At 34.5% G+C, this 25480-nt stretch overlaps 1 protein-coding gene across 5 annotated transcripts in view; it reads right to left on the bottom strand.

The window, feature by feature from the left end:
• Positions 1-14381: 14381 nt before the first annotated feature.
• MAP9 (microtubule associated protein 9) overlaps positions 14382-25480 on the bottom strand; it is a 35873-nt gene continuing 24774 nt past the window's right edge. For 4 of the 5 annotated variants that reach the window (XM_059066195.2, XM_067035711.1, XM_067035710.1 and 1 more), the window contains exons 12-14: positions 25232-25377; positions 24921-25053; positions 14382-18548 (exon numbers count right to left, since the gene is read on the bottom strand). In XM_059066195.2, the coding sequence (XP_058922178.1) occupies positions 18426-18548; positions 24921-25053; positions 25232-25377 (402 nt within the window). In that variant the 3' untranslated portion in view covers positions 14382-18425. The remainder of the gene's footprint in view (positions 18549-24920; positions 25054-25231; positions 25378-25480) is intronic. The other variant, XR_010841008.1, reaches the window with a different exon arrangement.

The following is a 25480-nucleotide window of genomic DNA, read 5'->3' as shown; positions in this document are numbered from 1 at the left end:
TGTGAGTTATGACATTCACATGTTATCTGTAACTCCAACTCTTTCTTTTTAATTTGTGAATGTGTAACGGAATAGAAGTAAACAGAAATGACTAATCCTGGATCTACTCTCCTTTATAAACAAATCATTACCAAGTTTAAACACTTTAACAAATTACTTGCAAAACACCACATATGCTACGTGTGTGAGTTGTCACATTAAAATTTAAACGCACTGCATCATCTTCAAAAGAAATAAAGAAAAAGCAATTGAAGATTTTAAATTTGATTTTTGCCCTTTTCATAGGAAAGTAACATACATTGTAAAAAAAAGTACAGATATGTGTATATGCACAAATACACACATTTAATTACAAACAAAATCACTTTGATGTACACTAGCATTCAATATTGTATATTGCCTGTGTATAAACCATCCAACTATGTAACAGTGGTTATTAACCTTTTTCCATATGACACACGATTCCCACCAGGGTCCTGTGAAAGTATTTACCAGTGACCTGTGCGTGGGCATGGTGAAGAGAGTGGGGGAATGCATTTTAGAATGTGAACAAAAATAATTTGGATATAAGCTGTTCTGCATAAAAGCTCCTTGGTGAGAGTTACCAACCAGTTGATAATGGAAGATGATACATATCAAACTGGTGCTTATCATCTTGAACACCAACACATTTAAAAATGTCATCTATTAGGATAGAATAAGCTACAATCAGCCTCTAGGTACACATAGATCTATTGTGCAATTATTCCTGTTCTCTGATAGAAGAAAATCAGTCTTGTTTTGAGAATGCAATTGAAGGGGAGAGAAAAGTGGATTCAGTGGATGTATTTAGAGTCAGGACAGCTGAGTGCACTGTGTATATTAAGTTGGAACCAAAAACCATCAGTCAAAATAGATATACAATTATATCTGGCTCCCATCAGACTTGACCATATTGAGGGATGTAACAACAGGGTCTTGGGGAACAGAGATAATGTAATTTTAGATTCACTGAAGTAATAATAAGAGAGGTTTGACACTGAAGGATTTCTTCTGCCTTTTTGTTCCAGGAAAAATAATTTACTGGAAGTAAAATCTTCCTACTTACTACTACAAGGACAACTCTATATAAACAGTTTTTGACAAAGGCACAAAAAGCCTCACAAATAGACAGATACAGTACACTTAGTAGCTTATGACCTCTAAAGCTCCACAGGAGATATACAAAACTGGTTTGTCTCCATTAAAGGATTTTACATTTACTTTCTGACGTTTAGCTTAAAAGTCTAAAATTAAATGTAGGCATTCCTTACCTAGGAGGACCTCATGAGAATTACTTATAACTGTCATTACATTCAAAGACAACATGAAACAGATAATTATAGTAATGAGTATTCATTAAAATACAGGTCCCAGCAGCTTTTTTTTTTTCTTTTAGTGGATATAATTTAAAATATACTAATGGAATTTTGGAACTTTTGTTATTGTGATGGGGTGCTATGCAAAAACATAGTTGAGCATATACCTTGAGCAGTTTTGCTATTAGTACTAATCACTTGCACTGATAGATTATTCACCATCTCTTATTGATTACACTTTGCCCACCAGTACATTTTTATAGGTATAACTGTACAACAGAGTTATGTCATCCTTGCAGAAAACTCATGGTGTTCAACAAATTAAAAGCATTCTTTACAATATTTTCTGTTATTCCCAAGCGTAACTCCCTCTCATGAGTTTACCCCTGTTGTCCTCCTCTCCAGTTCTGTTTTCTACTGACAGAGATTGGCTGGAAGGACAAGTGAGGTGAGCAGGGTTCCAGGGAGCATGTAATATACTCCATAATGCTGGGAAGACCAGTGGGTGAATCTGAATCAGGCAACGCTTAAAGCTGGAGAGTCCAGAGCAACAGCCAATTTCAAGGGAGCAGTCTTAAAGGGGTCATGGAACTAAGCATCAGCATCTGAGCAGGGCCTGGACCAAACCAGGAAGCAGAAACTGTGAGATAAGAGGGAGGTAGGAGCAAAGTAATAGCTGCACCACTGTGGATAGCAGTGCTAAGTGAAGGGTCCTGGACAAAGGTGGAAAATCTTAGATAAGCATCTCCTTATGTAAACTGCATATACTCATGACAGCGACACTCACTCCTTTTAGTTAAAATTATCTGCAAGCTCTCATAACTCTCTAAAAGAAAACATTTTAATTAACTATCAGGTTTTTTTTAACAGCTGGGAGTTCATTCATTCAACACATAATTACATAAGTTTACTGAACCTTAAAATAATAAATTCTTGTCATAATTACTTCCTGCTTTTCACCCTATTCGGAATGAGGTGAATGAGAGAGAGTGCTCTCTGTGGAGAGAGGGAGACATGGAGGGAAAAGAGCAGACAGTACATTCTAAAGAAAAGGGGCAGAAGACCCCCAGTAGTTTCCTGTTTGCCTTCATTGTGTACATCAAATTGGTACCAATTCACTGGAAGATTCACTGAATTTCTGAAGCACTGCTGAACTCCCAGCCAGACACAGCACTCAATCAATCCCCTACCATTTTATATTTTAATTAAAGTAAAATTTACAGTTAAAGGCACAGATTTAGGTACATAATTCCATGAATTTTGATAAGTGTATACACATATATAACCACTTACCTCAATCATGATATAGATGATTCTCATCAATTGATAAAGATCCTTCATGTTCATTTCCAATCACCTCCCCCCTATTCCAATAGCAAGCCATAGATTAATTTTGTCTATTCTTCAACTTCATACAAATGGAAACATAGACTATGTATTGTTTATATCTGGCTTATTTTAAATAATATGATGCTTTGAAGATTCATCCATTTTTTGTACATTCATTCATTTCTACTTTATTACTGGGTCATGTTCAATTTTGTTAGTACACTACAATTTATTTATCCATTCTCCTCTTGATAGACATTTGGGTTATTTCAGGGTTTTGGCTGTTATAACTAAATCTGCTATAAATTTTCTTTCCTAAGTCTTTTCATGCACATATTTTTTTTTTTTTTTTTTTTTTTTTTGGTGGTACGCGGGCCTCTCACTGTTGTGGCCTCTCCCATTGCGGAGAACAGGCTCCGGACGCACAGGCTCAGCGGCCATGGCTCACAGGCCCAGCCGCTCCGCGGCATGTGGGATCTTCCCGGACCAGGGCACGAACCCGTGTCCCCTGCATCGGCAGGCGGATTCTCAACCACTGCGCCACCAGGGAAGCCCCATGCACATATATTTTTATGTCCCTGAGGAAAATATAAGCAGCTGAATTACTAGGTCATAGAATATATATATATATATATATATATATATATATATAGTGAACTTTATATAAGAAACTGCTAAAGCATTTTTCAAATAGGGGTTACACTCTCACTTGAAAAATATGAGAGATCCTGTTGTACCATACTTTTGCAACATTTGGTGTTGTTTAAATATTTTCATTGTACTGGAAATCCCATAGTGCTTTGGATTTGCATTTCTCTGACGATTAATGATGTCGATCACGCCTATTACTCGTTCATATATCTTCTGGGGAAAAGTCTACTCTTTATTCATGTCTACTGTACATTTTGAAAAAATGTATATTTTTGTTTTTTATTGAATTGTGGATCCTTAGAAATTCTGGATATATACTGAATATAAATATAAACTCAATATATTCTCCCAAATACATGTATCACAAATGATTTTTCCCAGGAAGTGATAAAAGTTTTTAATTTTGATCAACTTCAATTGATCATTTTTTCTTTTAACATTAGTATTTTTTGTGTCCTTTCTGAGAAATATTTGCTTACCCCAAGGCCAGAAAGATATTCTGTTTTCCCAGAAGCCTTTACCATTTTAGCTTTCACATCCATGATTCATCTCAATTAATGTTTGTTTGTATTTATTTATTTTTCATATCTTTATCTAATTCTTCTGGCACCAATCATTAAAAAGACTTTAACGAGAAGCAAGAAGAACTTCAATCCTTCAGCCTGTGGAAGAAAAACAACATCCACACAAAGATAGACATGGTGAAAAGGCAGAGGGCTATGTACCAGATGAAGAAACAAGATAAAACCCCAGACAAACAACTAAATGAAGTGGAGATAGGCAACCTTCCAGAAAAAGAAATCAGAATAATGATAGTGAAGATGATCTAGGACCAACCTCGGAAATAGAATGGAGGCAAAGATCGAGAAGATGCAAGGTATGTTTAACAAAAATTTAGAAGAATTAAAGAACAAACAAACAGAGATGAACAATACAATAAATGAAATGAAAACTACACTAGAAGGAATCAATAACAAAATAACTGAGGCAGAAGAACGGATAAGTGACCTGGAAGACAGAATGGTGGAATTCACTGCAGCGGAATAGAATAAAGAAAAAGGAATGAAAAGAAATGAAGACAGCCTAAGAGAGCTCTGCTACATTAAATGTAGCAACATTCACATAGGGGTCTCAGAACGAGAAGAGAGAGAAAGGACCCGAGAAAAATTTTGAAGAGATTATAGTTGAAAACTTCCCTAACATGGGAAATGAAATATCCACCCAAGTCCAGGAAGCACAGAGAGTCCCATACAGGATAAACCCAAGGAGAAACAGGCTGAGACACATAGTAATCAAATTGTAAAAAATCAAAGACAAAGAAAAATTATTGAAAGCAGCAAGGGAAAAATGACAAATAACTTACAAGGGGACTCCTATAAGGTAACAGCTGATTTCTCAGCAGAAACTCTACAAACCAGAAGGGAGTGGCATGCTATACTTAACGTGATGAAAGGGAAGAAACTACAACCAAGATTACTCTGCCCAGCAAGGATCTCATTAAGATTTGATGGAGAAATCAAAAGCTTTACAGAGAAGCAAAAGCTAAGAGAATTCAGCACCACCAAACCAGCTGTATAACAGATGCTAAAGGAACTTCTCTAAGTGGGAAACACAAGAGAAGAAAATGGCCTACAAAAACAAACCCAAAACAATCAAGAAAATGGTAATAGGAACATACATATTGATGATTACCTTAAACATGAATGGATTAAATGCTCCAAACAAAACACACAGGCTTGCTGAATGGATACAAAAACAAGACCCATCTATATGCTGTCTACAAGAGACCCACATCAGACCTAGGGACACATACAGACTGAAAGTGAGGGGACGGAAAAAGATATTCCATGCAAATGGAAATCAAAAGAAAGCTGGAGTAGCAATACTCATATCAGATAAAATGGACTTTAAAATAAAGAATGTTACAAGAGACAAGGAAGGCCACTAAATAATGAACAAGGGATCAATCCCAAAAGAAGATATAACAATTAAAAATATATATGCACCCAATATAGGAGCACCTCAATACATAAGGCAACTGCTAACAGCTATAAAAGAGGAAATCCACAATAACACAATAATAGTGGGGGACTTTAACATCTCACTTACACCAATGGACAGATAATCCAAACTGAAAAGAAATAAGGAAGCAGAAGCTGTAATTGACACAATAGACCAAATAAATTTAATTGATATTTATAAGACATTCCATCCAAAAACAGCAGGTTACACTTTCTTCTCAAGTGAGCATGGAATATTCTACAGGATAGATCACATATTGGGTCACAAATCAAGCCTCAGTAAGTTTAAGAAAATTGAAATAATATCAAGCATCTTTTCTGACCACAATGCTATGAGATTAGAAATGAATTACAGGGAAAAAACGTAGAAAACACAAACACATGGAGGCTAAACAATACGTTACTAAATAACCAAGAGATCACTGAAGAAATCAAAGAGGAAATCAAAAAATACCTAGAGACTAATGACAATGAAAACACAATGATCCAAAACCTGTGGGATGCAGCAAAAGCAGTTCTAAGAGGGACGTTTATAGCTATACAAACCTACATCAAGAAAGAAGAAATATCTCAAATAAACAGCCTAACCTTACACCTAAAGGAACTAGAGAAAGAAGAACAAAAAAACCCTCAAAGTTAGCAGAATGAAAGAAATCATAAAGATCAGAGCAGAAATAAATGAAATAGAAACAAAGAAAACAATAGCAAAGATCAATAAAACTAAAAGCTGGTTCTTTGAGAAGGTAAACAAAATTGATAAACCTTCACCAGACTCATCAAGAAAAAGTGGGAGAGAACTCAAATCAATAAAATTAGACATGAAAAAGGAGAAGTTACAACAGACACCACAGAAATACAAAGCATCCTAGGAGGCTACTACAAGCAACTCTATGCCAATAAGATGGACAACCTGGAACAAATGGACAAATTCTTATAAAGGTATAACTTTCCAAGACTGAACCAGGAAGAAATAGAAAATATGAACAGACCAATCACAAGTACTGAAATTGAAACTGTGATTAAAAATCTTCCAACAAACAAAAGTCCAGGACCAGATGGATTCACAGGTGACTTCTATCAAACATTTAGAGAAGAGCTAACACCCGTGCTTCTCAAACTCGTCCAAAAAATTGCAGAGAAAAGAACACGCCCAAACTCATTCTATGAGGCCACCATCATACTGAGACCAAAACCAGACAAAGATACTACAAAAACAAAAATTACAGACCAATATTACTGATGAATATAGATGCAAAAATCCTCAACAAAATATTAGCAAACAGAATCCAAAAACACATTAAAAGGATCATACACCATGATCAACTGGGATTTATCCCAGGGATGTAAGGATTCTTCAATATATGCAAATCAATCAATGTGATACACCATATTAGCAAATTGAAGAATAAAAACCATATGATCATCTCAATAGATGCAGAAAAAGCTTTTGACAAAATTCAACACCTGTTTATGATAGACTCTCCAGAGAATGGGCATAGATGGAACCTACCTCAACATAATAAAGGCCATATATGACAAACCCACAGTAAACTTCATTCTCAATGGTGAAAAACTGAAAGCATTTCCTCTAAGATCAGGAACAAGGCAAGTGGGTCCACTCTCACTGCTATTATTCAACATAGTTTTGGAAGTCCTAGCCATGGCAATCAGAGAAGAAAATAAATTAAAGGAATACAAATCAGAAAAGAAGAAATAAAAATGTCACTGTTTGCAGGTGACTTGATACCATACATAGAGAATCATAAATATGCCACCAGAAAACTCCTAGAGGTAATCAATGAATTTGGTAAAGTTGCAGGATACAAAATTAATGCACAGAAATCTCTGGCATTCTTATACACTAATGATGAAAAATCTGAAAGAGAAATGATGGAAACATTTCTTTCTCAGAAAGAAATTAAGGAAAATTATTATTATTGATTGAACATTGAAAAGTGAAACAATGTAATTTACTACATTAACCAAATCAAAGGGAAAATTCATATTTTTATTTCAGTAAATGCAGAGAAATCATTTAACAAAAGTCAGCACTCATTCATAATAAAAATTCTCACCAAACTAGGAATTCTCACCAAAAGGGAATTTCCACAATCCTTAAAAGTAATTTATGGGAAATGTACAGCTGACATCATACTTAATTGTGAAATAATGAATGCTTTCCTCCTAATACCAGGAACAATGCAAGTATATACACTTTTGTTCTTTCTAATCACCATTACACTGGATACCCTAGTCAGTGTAACAAAGTGAGAAAAAGAATTTAAAATTTTTATTTATTTTTATTTATTTTATTTTTATTTCCAGAAAACCTGTTTGTGGTTTTTTTTGGTGGAAAATAATATGGAACCTACAAAGCAACTGTGCAAACTGATAAATGTATTTAGCAAGATCATTGCATACAAGCTCAATGTACAAAAATCAATGGCAACTCTTACAGGAAAACATAGGAAGAACACTCTTTGACATAAATCACAGCAAGTTCTTTTTTGATCTACCTCCTAGAGCAATGGAAATAAAACCAAAAATAAACAAATGGGACCTAATGAAACTTAAAAGTTTTACAAAGCAAAGAAAACTACAAACAAGACGAAAAGACAACCCTCAGAAGGGGAAAAATATTTGCAAATGAATCAACAGACAAAAGATTAATCTCCAAAATATATAAACAGCTTATGCTGCTCAATATTAAAAAAAATGAATCAAAAAATGGGCAGAAGACCTAAATAGACATTTCTCCAAAGAGGACATACAGATGGCCAAGAAGCACATGAAAAGCTGCTCAACATCACTAATTATTAGAGAAATGCAAATCAAAACTATAATGAGGTATCACCTCACATCAGTTAGAATGGGCATCATCAGAAAATCTACAAACAACAAATGCTGGCATGGGTGTGGGGAAAAGGGAACCCTCTTGCACTGTTGGTGGGAATGTAAATTGATACAGCCACTCTGGAGAACAGTATGGAGGTTCCTTAAAAAACTAAAAATAGAATTACCATATGACCCAGCAATCATACTACTGGGCATATACCCAGAGAAAACCAGAATTCAAAAAGACACATGCACCCCAATGTTCACTGCAGCAATATTTACAATAGCCAGGTCATGGAAGCTACCCAAATGCCCATCGACAGATAAATGGATAAAGAAGTTGTGGTACATATACACAATGGACTATTACTCTGCCATAAGAAGGAACGAAATTGAGTCATTTGTGGAGTCGTGGATGGATCTGGAGACTGTCATACAGAGTGAAGTAAGTCAGAAAGAGAAAAACAAATATCGTATATTAACGCATATATGTGGAACATAGAAAAGTGGTACAGATGAACCAGTTTGCAGGGAAGAAGTTGAGACACAGATGTAGAGAACAAACGTATTGACACCAAGGCGGGAAAGCAGTGGGGGAGGTGGTGGTGGTGGTGTGCTGAATTGGGAGATTGGAATTGACATGTATACACTGATGTGTATAAAATGGTGACTAATAAGAACTTGCTGTATAAAAAAATAAATAAAATTACATTAAAAAATTTTTTAAAGACTTTACTTTCCCACATTGAATTACACTGGCATCTTCGTTAAAAATCAATTGACTGTAAATGGTTTGAAATGTTTCTGGCTATTATATCCACTAGATCTATTTGTCTCTCCTTAAACCTATTCCACACTCTCCAGATTACTTTTTATCTTAAAATCTGGTAATTATATTTGCCAAATTTGTTCTTTTTTGCAATATTATTTTGGCTATTCTCAGGCTTCTGCATTTCCATATAAATTTTACCAGCTTGTCTATTTCTGTAGAAAAACACTCCAGCATTATGACTGAGGTTACATTGACTCTGTAGATCAAATTAGGGAGAATTGACATCCTAACAATATTGTCTTTTAATACATGACTATAGTATATCGTTTAGTATATTAAGTCTTTTAATACATGACAATAGAATAGTGTTTATTTGTATTATTTAATTTCTCTTAATATTTTGTACTTAGTGTAGCTGTCTAACATACATTTTGGTAAAACATCATGTATTTTATGCTTTTAGATGCTATTAAAGTTGGAATTGTTTTCAATGTCATGGCCCAACTAGGCATTACTAGTATACAATTAACATTTTTTTTGACATTGAAAACTTCTCATATTAATTTTAACACTGTTTGTGCAAGTGACAAGATATGTGATGTAAATAATTCTGCCCTTTGTGAATGCAGACGGTTCTTATTCTTCTTGACAAATCTTAATACTATTTATTTCATTTTCATGCATTATTGTTCTGGTTAGGACCTCTAGTAAAATGGTGATAGAAGTGTTGATAGTGAATATCTCATTTGTTTACAACCTCTGGGATGGTTGGGGTGAAAATGTTTAATATTTGCCCATTAAGTATAATAACCATTGGTGGTTTTTGTAGATGCTCTTTACCAGATTAAGGTTGTATTTTGCTAAGGTTTTCTTTTTTATTTTCGAAATATCTAATGGGTTTTCAATTTTCTCAAATAATTTTTCTGCATCTTTTGAAATGATATGTTTTTCACTTTTGTATTTTAATGTTATGAATTATATTGGGTTTTTAATGTCACATCAACCTCACATTCCTGGTATAAATCTCACATGGTTTGGATGTATTCTTTTTTTAATGTATTCTTCAAGCCACTTTACTAATATTCTGTTGAAGATTTTTGTATCTATGCTCATAAGGAATATTAGTCTATAAAATTATTATCTTGAAAACATTTCATAAAACATTTTGGTTAGTGTTTCCTCCTTTTCTATTTTATGAAGGAGTTTGCATAGTTAGTATTGTTTCTTTCTGAAGTGTTTGACAGAATTCACCAATGAAATCATCTAGGCTTAGAGGTTTTCTCTGTGGGAAGGATTGTTCCTTTAAATTCCAACGTCTATGTTAGATATTGGACTGTTCATATTTTGTCTTTCTTCTTAGCTTGGTTTTGATATATTTTATCTTTCAAGGAATTTGTTTCTTTCATCTAAGTTGTTGAAATTTTGACATTAAATAGATTATAGTATTCCCTCTTACTGTTTTTTTTTTTTTTTATAGCAATCCCTCTGATTGCTCTCTCAAAAGGGGCAAGAGCCCAAATAGAGAAATCTGTTAAGTAGTCAATCTAATGATTGATGATCAGAGCCTGGTTTTTGTTAATCTAGTGGGTTCATTAGAGAGATGAATAAATTAGAAACATTTTAGAAATGGAATGGACAAGAATTGTTCTGTATTCTATAACTTTCCTTCTGTCAATACATCCTAAAGTAGGGTCCCCATATCTAAAGATTGACTGTACTGATACTAGATATATATTTTAATTAGTTTATTTAAACTAAAAAACAGTTCACCCATTTCTCCCACTTCCCCTCTCTGCCTCTTGCAACAAGCAATCTATTCTATGTATCTATAAGCCTGGGTTTATTTTTGTTGTTGTTTTTTTTACATTCCACATATAAGAGAGATAATAGTATTTGTCTTCTCTGACTTATTTCACTTAGCATAATACCTTCAAGGTCCATCCGTGTTATTGCAAATGGCAAGATTTCATTCTTTTTATGGCTGCATAATATTCTGTTGCATGTTTTGAGATATATATATATATATATATATATATATATATATATATATATATATATATCACCACTTCTTTATTCATTCATCCATCAGTGGACACTTAGGTTGTTTCCATATCTTGGCTACTGTAAATAATGCAGCAATAAACATGGGGGGTCCATATTTCTTTTCTTTTTTTTTTCTCTTTTGTTTCTTTATTGGAGTATAATTGCTTTACAATGGTGTGTTAGTTTCTGCTTTGTAAAATAGCAAATCAGCTATACATTTACATATATCCCCATATCTCCTCCTTCTTGAGTCTCCCTCCCACCCTCCTTAACCCACCCTTTTAGGTGGTCACAAAGCACAAAGCTGATCTCCCTGTGCTATGCTGCTGCTTCCCACTAGCTATCTATTTTACATTTGGTAGTGTATATATGTCCATGCCATTCTCTCACTTTGTCGCAGCTTACACTTCCCCCTCCCCATGTCTTCCAACAAGCTATCTTCCAACAAGCTATCCCCCACACAGGAGCCTGAGGGAACTTTTTAAAGTACATGTCAGATCATTTAGGTCCCAAACTAAATCCGTCCCATTGCACTTGAAATTAAATTCAGACTCCTTAAAATGGCTTCTAACTCTTTGCATACGCTAGAGCCTACGTACCTTTCTGGCCTCATTTCCTTACTCTCTGCTCCTTGTTCATCACCAAGCAATGTTGGTTTTTTCCCTCCTCAAAGCCTTTGCACTCAGTGTGCCTTCTGCTTGGACCATTCTTCCACCAATCATCCTGGGGCTGTCTTCTCATCATTTCAGGTCACAACTCAAATATTGTTTCTTCAGAGATGCCTCCTCTATTATTATTGCTAAAAAAAATTGCTAAAAATCTTCTAGATCCCAGTCATGCTTTATCACCTTAAATTAAACTTCTTCATAGAATTTATCAGAGACTAAAATTATTTTATTTGTTCAGTGATTTCTGTTTGTCTCCTCCCAACTTGTATATAAGTTCCCGTGTCTGTCTATTACTGCCATATCCCAAAAGCTTCATAAAAGAGTCTGGCATATGGCAGCTTGTTCACCACTTGATGAACTAAGTTTTGATATAGAACAATCAACATCTGGTAGCATTTGTGGAGATAGCAATCACAAGCTTTAAAAGTATAACTCCCGGGCTTCCCTGGTGGCGCAGTGGTTGAGAATCCGCCTGCAGATGCAGGGGACATGGGTTCGTGTCCCAGTCAGGGAAGATCCCACATGCCGCGGAGCGGCTGGGCCTGTGAGCCACGGCCGCTGAGCCTGTGCTTCCGGAGCCTGCGCTCCGCAACGGGAGAGGCCACAACAGTGTGAGGCCCGCATACCGAAAAAAAAAAAAAAAAAAAGTGTAACTCTGAGCTCTAGATCTACTGAGAAACAAGTAGCTACAGAGTGACCACTCCCTCCACTCATTAGGGTTGAGGCACAGCTGCAGGGTCTGGATTCAGCATCCACACCTGGGCATATCTGAATTTCAGCTCTAGTTAAAAGATAATTCTACTCAGGATTCATTCTTTAGACCAGAGGTCCCCAACCCCTGGGCTGCAGACTGGTATTTGTCAGTGGCCTGTTGGGAACTGGACCGCACAGCAGGAGGTGACCAGTGAGTAAGCAAAGCTTCATCTGCTGCTCCCCATCGCTCACATTACCACCCGAACCATTCCCATCACCGCCCCCAGTCCGTGGAAAAATTGTCTTCCTCAAAACCAGTCCGTGGTGCCAAAAATGCTGGGGACCACTGCTTTAGACTGAATGAGCCAGTGAGTCCTAATCTGGCTCCCCTCTTTCCTTTTTCTTTTTCTTTCTTTCTTCCTTTCTTTTCTTTCTCTCTTTCTTTCCTTTCTTTCTCTTTCCTCTCTTCCCCTTCTTTCTTCCCTTTCTTTTCTTTTTTTTTTCTTTTTCATTGTTGTTGCTTAAAAGAAGTACACCAAGAAAAAAGAAAAGCGTTTTCTTGATAGGGCTCAATCTATTTAACTGTAAATATTAGAATATACATAAGCTTTCCTGACATAATGCAATCACTTTTTAAGTGTACAGTTACATAATTTGAGGATATTCACATGTTTGTGCAAACAATCTCCAGAACTCTTTGTATCTTGCAAAACTGAAATTCTGTACCCATTAAACTCCCATTCCATGTCTTATGGTCCTGGCAGTATGAATCTGTTCCTAGCTTGACTTATGAAATTGATTTATCTGTAGCACTGATGTGATCTTACAAAGTGATCCATGACACTTTTCTCAACTTGTACATGCACTGCAGCAAGAAGGCTAATCCTCGGAGTGTGAAACCTCCTGAGTGACTGTCTCAAAGCCTAAGTTCCATAACCCACTGGATGTTTTGACATTTTAATTTTAGATACAGGTGTTTGACTAACTCCTTAAATATTCTGAATTATTTTTTTATTTCACAAATTTAATGAGGTCTACCATCACTAATAACAAGGCTATTGACTACAAGAATGTTGACTGTATTATTACTTATTATAGTCAACATTCTTAAGGAAACAGATTGCTCAAAAATAGGTTAAATTGGGCTTCCCTGGTGGCGCAGTGGTTGAGAGTCCGCCTGCCAATGCAGGGGACGCGGGTTCGTGCCCCGGTCCGGGAGGATCCCACGTGCCGCTGAGCGGCTGGGCCCGTGAGCCATGGCCGCTGAGCCTGCGCGTCCGGAGCCTGTGCTCCGCAACGGGAGGGGCCGCAGCGGTGAGAGGCCCGCGTACTACAGAAAAAAAAAAAAAAAAAAAAAAAAAAAAAAAAATAGGTTAAATTATAGTTGCATCAAAGATTATTTGAAAGGTGTAATAACATGGAAATATGTTCATTATATTCTGTTGAGTGGAAAAAAATCTGGTTATCAAATATGTAGTTCGATCTCGTTTTTAAAGAATAAAAATATGTATGTTTGAATATATGCATGTATGTGCATGTGTTATATTTTATATAATGTACACATACCTTTACACACATATGTATACAGACATATAGCAGCATGGTAGAGCAATAGAAAGACACAGAGAAAAATAAAGAGAGAGGAAAATAGAGGGAACTGTAATTCTACAATATTGACTCTCACCTTAATTTCATGTATGGAGGAAAATGAACTAGAAAATAAAAACTGGAAGAAAACAAAATATTAACTATGATTGTCTTTGGGAAAAGACAATGTGGGTAATTTTTGCTGTTTGCATTTTCTAGTTGTTAATAATTATATACTTATATTACCTTTGTAATTTGTGTAGTGTTTTAAGTTAAAAAAGTTTTATATCCAAATTGTCAGTGATTTTTAATAAAAGATATATCAACAAAATATGATTATTTCACCTTTAGCCCACAAATAAAACTCATACCATATTTTCTATCATTATGAAATAAATTTGGGCACAGTCAATAAATAATATCACCCAATAAAATAAATCTTGTATGGTTCACTTTAATTAAACATTACATGAAAATATGCTACTAAAAAGCAGACATTAAACACATCTCCTAAAATAATTATTAAAACATCCTAAATCCAATACCAAGAATTTAGTTGACCCAAGTTAACATTATACAACTATATGTAACACATATTTCAAAATAACCAAATCACATGAAATTTCAAAGTAAAAAGAATTCAGAGAAGTCTTCAGTTAAATGTTACATAGTATTCATTATTTCTGTCAGCCAATGTACCTAGGAAGCAGGATAATTGATGGTATATTTGCTTTGTGTAGAATGTAAGAATACGGGTTTAAATACTTTTTAATAGAGCACTATTGAAAGCAGAGTCAAAATTAAATCAGGAAAATGTGTTTTCTGTATTAGTTTATTCTTGGGAGCTATTTTGACAAACATCAATTTCTCCTATTTTGTAAAATTCTTTTTCTCTACTGTATCTTAGTACAGGACTCAAGATTTTTAAAATGTCAATATTTCTCCACATTTTCAGTGACAGTGTAGGTGCACAAACAGCTCTGATCTGGTGGATAGTTATGGAGAAGGCTGTGAAAGAGCAAGGGCACATCTGAGAGGATAAAAATCAATGACATTAATAATGACCACAGTTACAAGAGTTAGTGCAAAACGTTTATCAGATTATCAAAATTGTGGATTGGTGGACAGTCTACAGCTGGGAAACCTGATACCTGAGTTGTCACTCTAGATTTCTTATGGTCATTTGTGTGAGCTTGAGCAAGTCAGAGGCTTTGGAAATCAGTTTCTTCCATTTAGAAATAAGTCTGGGCCAGGCCTTATTAAAATTCCTTTCAGATTCATAGTTATATCACTCTAAGGTACATATACCTTTGGACACCTAACTACTATCAGGTACTGCTTTGGCAACATGAAAAATATCAGTTTCAATACTATATAAAACAATAAATGAACTACTAACATTTTCAAAATGTGGTACAATACAAACCACTGGAATATTGCTATCCCTGAAAAGTTCTTATTTTCTTACATTAAGAAAAATTTAACTTCCTACCGATCTAAAATGCTATATTGTTTCTTTTTACTTATGTCACCAATTTTCTTGGTTCTTATGAAACCATTTCTGAATAAAATTTTATTTTTTAGTATTATTATTTAAATTTCTAGGGAAATTGTTTTCAGTAATGTTTTAAAATATTCATTAAATTCCTATTTACTTTAAGTGTCAGCATTCTTCAAGTGCTCAATACAGTTTACACAACTAGAAGTTTAATCTGAAAATCTATAGGCTTTTACTGTCTTTAATTTGAATTAACATTCCCTCATATTATAACAAAACCTTAATGAAAGTTGATGATATTGATATCTGATAATTTCTAAGGAAATATGGGGAAAGCATACACTTTAAATAGACAAATATATTCAGGAGATTACCTGGCTTGATTCTCCCCTTTGGATCTCAGAAAGTAAATAGCACTGTATTTTCATCCAGCTTTGAGAACTCAGCTTTATTTCTGCTACAGGCAAAGAGGTGATTTCATTCAATTAGACAATTCAATCAGCACAGCTTGCTGTAAACAGGAAATAATATATAATTTAGCATGGTAAGACAAAAATCCCATTTGAGGGAAATGACTTGTTGGGTCTTTGCAAACACCTCAATTTCCCTTTTCATTGACCTCACAAGCAATGTTAAGGAATTAGTTTTTAGATTTCTTTTTAGAAGTTCCCAAACGCAGGTCACCTCTTGTATTCTCGTTTGAGTGCTACAACCTAGACTGGTGAGGGAAGCAGAGATTTCTTCTTATATGCCAACCAAGTGAAATGTTAACTCATCATTATCAGCCTCACCCATGTTAACCTTCTCACAAACATGAGGTGGGGACACACACGGCTCAAGGTAAGAAGTAAGTGAAAACAATGAACATTTATTAAGCCTTTTCTTATGTGCCATATTCTTTATATTAATTAACTAACTTCAATTCTCACAACTCAGGGGTGATAATAGTTAATCCACTATGCATGATAAATTAGAAGAAAATGTTCAGAATGCTTAAGTCAATATTTAATGTGAAACCTATGACACACACACTTAAGATCTCACATTCATAAAAGTAGCTGTACATTTTTCTATTTTTCCTTTTACTTCCCTGGAATTTTCAAATATCTTTTAAGCTCTGAATAGAATTCAATACAATAAATACTTAATCTTTTCTGTTTGGTACTGTGGGGGACACACGAATGAACTAAGGGAGGCCCTAAATCCCATACTGATACTGCTGGTAATTAGTTCAATTTAATGACAGATTCTCCTAGTTCCAGTAGTATAAAAAGGCTTCCAGTTTTATTTATGAAATTTTTAAATTTATCTGTAGCACTGATGTGATCTTACAAAGTGATCCCCAACACCTTTCTTACCTTGCACATCCACTGCAGCAAGAAGGCTAATCCTCGGAGTGTGAAACCTCCTGAGTAACTGTCTGAAAGCCTAAGTTCCATAACCCGCTGTGTGCTCTGACAGTCTAATACTAGACACGAGCATTTGACTAACTCCTTAAATACTATGAATTCTTTTTTTCATTTTGAAGATCTAATGAGGTTAACTGTCTCTAATAACAAACAGTTATTTCTTAAAGGAAAGATAATCTCTGGATAACAATACATGATTTTAGGATCTGAGAAGTAAAACGTGTTTTTAAGGTTGATATAATACAGAGGTCTGGACAGAATTTACAATTCTCTGAGGTCACATGAGAGCATGAACATGAACATCTGAATTCTAGAGGTAGAGAGACTTCATCAGCTCTAATCCCACCTCAGTCACATGCTAAATGTGTGGCAAGTTCTTTGATTTCTCTGAGTCTCAGTATTTTTGTCTGCAAAATGAAGCTAATAACATGTACTCTGAATAGTTGTTGTAAAGACAAAAAATAATACTTGTAAAGAACTAGTAGAGAGAATACAACAGGTACTTCATAAATAGTAACTTTTTTTCTCTTCTATCATTGCATTGCATCATTGGCTGCAGTAGCATTTCAACTCTGAGAGCATACATTTGGTCTGTGATAAACTAGTTGACCAGTTCAAGTATGAGTCCGATTAATGAGGATATGCAGAGATCAAATAAATAAATAGATTCTTTGGACATTTTCTACAAATTACCTTCCCATACAGCTGTCTTCTAAAGATAAGGTAGATGACTCTGGATTAGCTAAGAGGACAAAAATTGCCATTATCATCTTTATGACTTAAGTCTGGAAAATAAAAATAGTGATAATGACCTTGGATTCTTGTGGAATTTCCATAAGTAATGTATATAATTACCCTGAAATGGACATCTTTTGATATCAATGAAATAGTAAAGTGAGATAGAATTTAGGAAGACACATTTCAGAGGTCTGCTCATTATAAAGCGCCTATGATTGTCACTTAAGCAGGAACAGATAAAGTATACTCATATTAAAACATATGGCAACATTCTTAAATGAAATGTCTCAATGATTGGATGATTCTACTGAACTACTGCCTCAGCTGACCAAAACTCTAACTTGCACAGTGCAAATGCAACTACTTTGAGCTAGAGATTAGTTTTAGAAGAAATAATATATGCATACTCCCCAGTGACCATTCATTTTAAAACCTGAATCTGGATGTGCAAGCATTTGCAAAATCAATTATTTCTAGGATTATGGTACCTAGATGGTTTTATTTTTATATTGGAGAATAAACATACTAATAACATGCACAGGTTAGGGAAAGTGATCACGGATCATCAGACTATAAGAATTATCAGGACATGATAAAGGGTTATGTATTTCAATGGTAAAAGCAATCTGATTATTAGCTCTTCATCTGAAGCAGTTTATCTACAGTTCAGAAATTCTTTCACTGATTAAACTCTAAAACATCTTTTTCATTGTCAGCAGAAGTGACCGGCATTTAATTAAAATAAATTCTTCTAACTATAAATAACTGAATTAATAGTTTTAAATTTAGTTTGGCTAAAATTGGTGAATTGATAAATAACTAAATAATGCAAGAATAAGAATTATCAAAACACTTTTGAGAACACAGTTCTGCTTGGAGGGCTCCATGGAGGAAGTGCCTCATTTTCAAGAAAGGGATGATGTTTCTTTTGTTTTCGTTCAATTCTTTCCTTCCTTTCTTTTTTTTCCTAAAAAGAAAATAGAAAACTATTTATATATAAACTTATATACAAATATGACCATTATTTTCAAATCAATCTGCTTGCTGAAGAACAAAATAATCATTATAAGGTATTTAAATGTCATTTGCTAGCTTAATTGGTTATAAAGTAATAGCAGCTAGGGAATATTGCTAATTTATGAGTATACTATCAATAGGCATTAACGCACCACTTAATTTTTTTAATATTAAAAGTGATAATATTTTAAAAGAATTATGTAAATTAGGAACAAAAGATCTGTAATCCCATAATTCAAAGAGAATAATTATTAGAAGTTAGTGATGACTTTCTGAGAACAGAGTCTCAGAAATAAATTTACTGTGTGTACGTGATGGCAGCAGAGGATACTTCACAGTGTTTAAAAATATTTGAATATAATATTGAGGTTCATGTTTCTTTGCTTGTTATTGAGCTTGAGCACATTTTCATTTCTTTAGTGCTTTTGTGAAGTTTTTGCTCTGTTATTTGGCTCTTCTAACTGTATGGGTATTGGTGCTTGTAATTTTTAGCAATTTACGTATTTCATATAATAATATTATCCTTGCAGCATTTTATCTACATTATTTTTAGCCCTTAAATTTTACCAAAAAATTAATATTTCAACCATAGACAACTAAACTGTTTAAAGAGTAATATAGTCCAAATCTGTGTACCCACTACCTACCTTTTGAAATAAAACATGACCAATACTTGTGCAGCCCTTGTACCCACTCCCTCACCACACCTGCTTTCTCTCCACCATCCAGAGATAACCATTACTGAATTTAGTGCTTATAGTTGCAGTGCATCCCTTAATACCTTTTATCACACACACACGTATTCATCCCCAAACAACAAATAATTTTGTTCTGCAGGTTTTTTGAGTTTATGCTAAAAGGTACCATGCTATATATTCTTTTGCATGTCTTTTATTTATGACCATATTTCTAAGATCCATCTATATGGAGCTATAGCTCTAGTTCATTAATGCACAGAATTCCAGTATATCAACATATCACAGGTGTTGAAGACATGATGTTCTAATGTTTTTTCCACACAAAGACAATGTTGCTATAAATATCCCTGTTTGATTCCTTCTGCTTATAAGCCAAGATTTTCTCTCCAAGTATAAGCCTAGGAGTGAAATTGCCAGTTTGTAGTGTATGAATATGTTCGACTTTGCTGGACAATAATAGTTTATTCTCCAAAGTTGTAGGAAATTACCCTCCAGCCAGCAAATATACTGATTTTTTATTTCATATTATTAATATGATATATTCTATTGTTTGACATTTTATATTTAATGTTTAAATCTTTTGAAGTTTGTATCGCAGTGAAGTAATTGTTTGAAGTGATTTTATGTCCAAATGTCACAAATAATCCCAATTGTTATTGCCTTGCATCCATTAATTTGTGTTCCTTTATTATATAGTACATCCTTACAGGTTCTGAGGCTATTATTCTACTTGTACTATACTGTAATTTGTGCTCATTCATTCAGTGTTAAGCACTGAGATCTTACTCTGGGTCAAGCAGTATACAGGGAGCCACACATGAAGTGATTATAAAATACAAACACACAGGTTACTGTTCCTGTCCCTTTGGGAACTTTCAAAATAGATGGTAAATAAACAAATACGTAAACAACATATAATTCCAAATTGTGTGAAATTCTATGAAACATATAAACAAGCTGTTGTGATTGATAAAAAATGAGAGGAAGTACTTACTTTCAAAGAAAAGTGGATTCAGAGAAAGTCACTATGAGACGTGATGGGTAAGGGGAGCCACTGGTGACGTGCACTGAGGGGAGGGCACCCCACGCGGACAGAAGAGTGTGTGTGAGGACTCTGACAAGTGGGGAAAACTTGGGATGGGAGAGGAAGCCAGAGAGCCAGTGTGAATAAAGCCTGGCGGGAGCTGGGAGCGAGGTCCCAGATGAGAATGCCAAGGTATACGTGTAAGATCAGACGGGGCCTGGCAGGGCAAGGTAACATTTAGAACACAGGTTGGGGAAAAAAAAAAAGATAAAAAAGCTGTCAACAGGTGAATTGGAGAAGAAAGGCAGAATGCTGAGAGGTAAACTGGGGGACATAGCAGCAGAGGAGGAGACAGCTCAAGTGGAAGGGGAAATCGACTGTGCAGAACGCCCAGAGGTCTAGGAAACAGGGCAGAAAAGAATACATACCATAGGCTAGATGCTCTGGCCAAATCGTAACTCTCAAAGTTTAGTTTCAGAAAAAGGGATAAGATGGGGGTTTACTGAGGATGAAAAGGATATGAAGAACTAAGGAAGTGTAAACAAACTTTCCAGAAGTTTAGTTATTAAAAAAGATGAGGATCATAGCTGGAGGGAAATGAAGAATTAGGAGAGTTTCTTTTTATTAAGATTACTTATCCTGAGACTTGATGAGAATAATCCAGGAGGGTAGAAGAATGCAGATTCACAGGAGAGTGAAATGGTAAGTTCATCTTTCATTGCTTGATTGGTACAGTCCTGCTTCATATTATTTTGAAAATATTATCTTCCATAGTCTCACATTTTTATTACACCAGGTGAATTTTAGAACCATTTCGTTTCCCTGCTATACTCCCTTCCAAGAAATGACTGAGTATCTGAGGATTAATATGAAATCTAAACAATGATCTAGGAATACTTGAAATGTTAATAGCATTTGGCTTTTCATCCTGCAGCTTGGACTGTCTCTCCGTTTCTTCAAGTTTCTGCTAAAACTATAAAGTTTAGTGGTTTCCTTGTATTCCAAAGAGCAGTGGTGTCACGGAGCATTTGGACAACCCTGCCTCTGCATGCTGAATGGCTTGGGAGGAGTGGTATTTTGGTAAATTATCAGGTGTCTATGCTTCTTTCATCAGTACATAAATGGAATTGATAATGTCACAAGGAGAATATGGTAATGTAAGGTTCCATTAACATGCAATTATTCACATACAACAAAAGGATTGAAGAGAGGTGTGAAATTTTCTTTTTGTCTTAACATTTTGCTCTTCGTCATGAGAATGTTTTCATCCTTGCTACTTCTACTAAACAGAGAACCTCCTTTCAGAATCCTAACTGAGAAAATAAAAGCTGTAATTGGCCCACGGTCTATCATCTTATTACTTTAGAGAGGCAGGCCCTCTAGCTAGGTGAGAGAAAAGCAGTGACCATACTGTGTCCTCAGAAACTGACTGAAAAAACCTCATTGTCCATTCCATTTAACATAGGGAGAGAGAGGAACTGGAAGCAACCTTGAGTTTACAGCAGGTGCTAAAAAGTCAGGGCAGGAAATTGGCAATTAATTATCAACCTTAATATCAATTTATATGAATCAGTGTTATCGTGAGTAATAATTAAAAGAGGTTTCTTAAAAAGTCCTTCTGTCTGCTGTTTGTTGGGGTCTGAATCTTTTGCTTATTTTATTATTAAAGGTAACTATGAATTAATCTGGGAACCAGCTTAAAGAAGCATCTTACATGATCTTTGGCTACAATTTTCACCTAAAACAGTGACCCATCAATTGCTCACTCCCCAAACTAGGTTGTACATCAAAATTTTGAGATGTTACTTTACATGAAAATTGAAGTAATTAGCTCTTCTGTATAGGGGTATTTTTCCATTCTCTCTGCAAACAAATTTCAATAAGAAATTGGTAAGATGGGGAATAGAGCTGTAACATGTACATGGATTTTTTTTTTTTAGGTAGCGCTGTATTGTAGGGATATATTGTATACCAAAACAGTTATTTTGTCTTAGGCCTTTGACGAGTTTTTGTTTTCCAGAGGATTGATTAGAATGAGAAAGTGACTAACCACTGTAATAGAATATTGTGTACCTATGACTTAGTCACTAAGGAAATTCTATCTCATTTTCAAGACAATGTGAAAATAAAACTGAAAACTGAAACATTTACATTCATTTACTACTCTAAAAGATACTAGCAGAATTAGCATATGTCTCCTTAATATAAAAATATTTTTAATTTTTCTTAGAACAAAGCATTATTTAAGAATTTAATAGAAGAAACTCATCATAGAACACTACTATCCTCATTCAAACGACTGAACCAATTTTGATCACCTTATTACTGTTTCTCTGCATGGATTTAGCATTATAGCAGTACTAAAGTCAACACATAAACAACAATAAATTCTGTTGGTATTTTTATCAGGATTGCATTAAATTTGTAAATTACTTCAGGGAAAACTGACATCGTTATAGCATCATTATAAGATTGTTTCTATACAAGGACAGTTTTGTTCTAATTTCTCAGGTATTCATTTGTGTCCTTCAGAAGTGTTCTAAAGTTTTCTTTATATTGGTATTGCACATTTCCTAAGTTTATTCCTAAGTGTTACATCTTTTTATCCTATCTTTAAATAGCCTGCTTTGGGTCCTGTGTGTGTCTCTAGCTACTACTGATTTAAAATTTATGTGGAAAAAAAACCCCAAGAATATTCAGAAATATTTTGAATGAAGAGTTATGAAGGGAGATTAACCTAAACAAATATGAAAATATATAAAGTCCTGATGATGAAACAGTGTCGTACTGGAATATGTACAGTGAGACTGACCAATGGAACAGAAAGTTAAGAAAAAAACAGACCTGAAAATATGGGAATGATCTAATGTATCATATAATAAAGGCAGTACCTCAAATCAGTGGGTAAAAGATGTGCTGTTTTATGAAAGATGCATTTGGAAAAAATAAAGATGGAATCATATTTCCCATCATACACTAGGATAAATTCTAAGTATAACAAATGTTAAAAAGTTAAATATTAAAATCATAAAGTTATTAGAAGAAAAATGGGAGCTTTGACCCTAAAGTTTGAAGAAAGTCCTTTCAACTACACCTGAAAATCAGAAGCCATAAAAAAAGACTGATAGGTTTGACACCTGAAAATAAAATTAAATTCTTCATGGAATAAAATGATATGACTTCCCTGGTGGCACAGTGGTTAAGAATCCACCTGCCAATGCAGAGGACATGGGTTTGAGCCCTGGTCCAGGAAGATCCCACATGCTGCTGAGCAACTAAGCCCACGTGCCACAACTACTGAGCCTGTTCTCTAGAACCCGTGAGCCAGAACGACTGAGCCCACGTGCCACAACTACTGAAGCCCATGCACCCTAGAGCCCATGCTCCACAACAAGAGAAGCCACTGCTATTAGAAGCCCACACATTGCAATGAAGAGTAGCCCCTGCTTGCCACAACTAGAGAAAGCCTGTGCGCAGCAAAGACCCAATACAGCCAAAAATAAATAATAAATAAATAAATTTAGTAAAATAATGATATAAGCAAAGTTGAGAGACCAACAATACAATGGGAAAAAAATTGTAACTCCTATCAGAAATGATAGGTTAATTTCCCTAGTACATAAAAAAGCTTCTAGAAATCAGTAAGAAAAAGACCAATGAAAAAATGTTCAGTTTATGAATTGACACTTTAAAGGAAAAAAAATACAAATTATCCTCATACAAATGAAAGGATACTCAAGCTCAATCCTAACCAGAGAAATGCAAATAAAAAAATACTCTGGATAACATTTTTCTAACTTGCTGATAGATATGAATTCAAAAATAGTTTGATAAGAAACCCTCCTGGACCCTAAGCCCTGTGGAGAAATTTTGTACTTTCTGATTGCTGAATCATGTGAATGTGTTAACTATTCACATAAAGTACTTATGCATCTGAAATATATTACTTATTCAAAAATAAATGAATAAAATACATATTTATATTGATATCTTAAAACAGAAAACAGTATTTTGCTTGCCATCACTGGAAAGTAACTATAAACATAAGTACATTGAAACAAAGAATATAAAGTCCTGCTAGATATCATTTCTCCCAACATTCATACTTGATGCCTTTCATTAAAAAAACAAATAAGACCTTCTTCTTGAGGCCATCAGAAAAATCAAAAGGAAATAAAAAATGAAATAACTTTCTCATTAAATACAATTTTACTGTGTGTCAGGACCAAGTTCCACCTAAATTAACCTGGTATACCTTCAGTAATACACTTGTCAGTACACTTTTTTATAATTTTAGGTAGGAGAATCATTGCAAAGGACAAATGGGCATGACTGGTAAGTCACTAAATGTGGGAATGTAGGTAAGGAACATTATTATGACTAAAGTTTTAAGCCTGAGTGTTTTAAGGAATAGTAGAATCATTAATAGAAGTGAGTAGATCAAATAAATTATGATATATGTAGGAGAGAATGAATTCAACCAGGTAGCTTTCAGGTAGAAATGGTCAGTAGGCACGGGACAAACAGAACTGGAATTAGGGACAGAAGAGTCAGAAAAAGTACATTTAAAAGACACAGTGTACTAATAAATAACACCTACCAGCCATTTTTCATATTCATCAAGAGCTTGTTTATCTTTATCTTTTTTCTCAGCTCTTTTCAGTTCTTCTTTTCTTTTCTCATTTATTTTCTCTTTTTCTTTTTCCTTGAAAAAAGCTTCCTTTTTTTCATTCCTATGTAGGATAGTCAAAACACTGGCAAGTTAAAGGAGAATATATAATAAAGATTCCCTAATGTGTCTTTGCAATAATGAGACTGAGTGCATTAGTAACATTCAAGTAAATGCATTTTAGAAAAGTCTAAAGTGTTACTAATTTAAGATCTATCAAAACATTTATTACTTTGGATTACCATTTTTCAACAGCAGTTAAGTTATCTTTCCTTTTCTCAGCAACAGTTTCCTCCTCTTTCTGTTTCTTTGCTCTTTCATATTCTTTCTCTTTTTTACTTTTCTCTTTAAGATATTCCATCTTTTTCTCTTTCCATTTTTCGAAAGACTGAAAAAGTTCAGAGTTACTTTGTTATTTAATGTGAATATAATAAAATAGTAAAAACACAGTTAATCATTAATTTTCAAATATTTTAAAAATAATTAAGATA

Source organism: Kogia breviceps, chromosome 6 (assembly GCF_026419965.1).
Source record: "Kogia breviceps isolate mKogBre1 chromosome 6, mKogBre1 haplotype 1, whole genome shotgun sequence".
In the NCBI taxonomy this organism is placed as follows: Eukaryota; Metazoa; Chordata; class Mammalia; order Artiodactyla; family Physeteridae; genus Kogia; species Kogia breviceps.
Note: the sequence above shows the minus strand (reverse complement) of the source record. Positions and strands in the feature narration are given on the sequence as shown.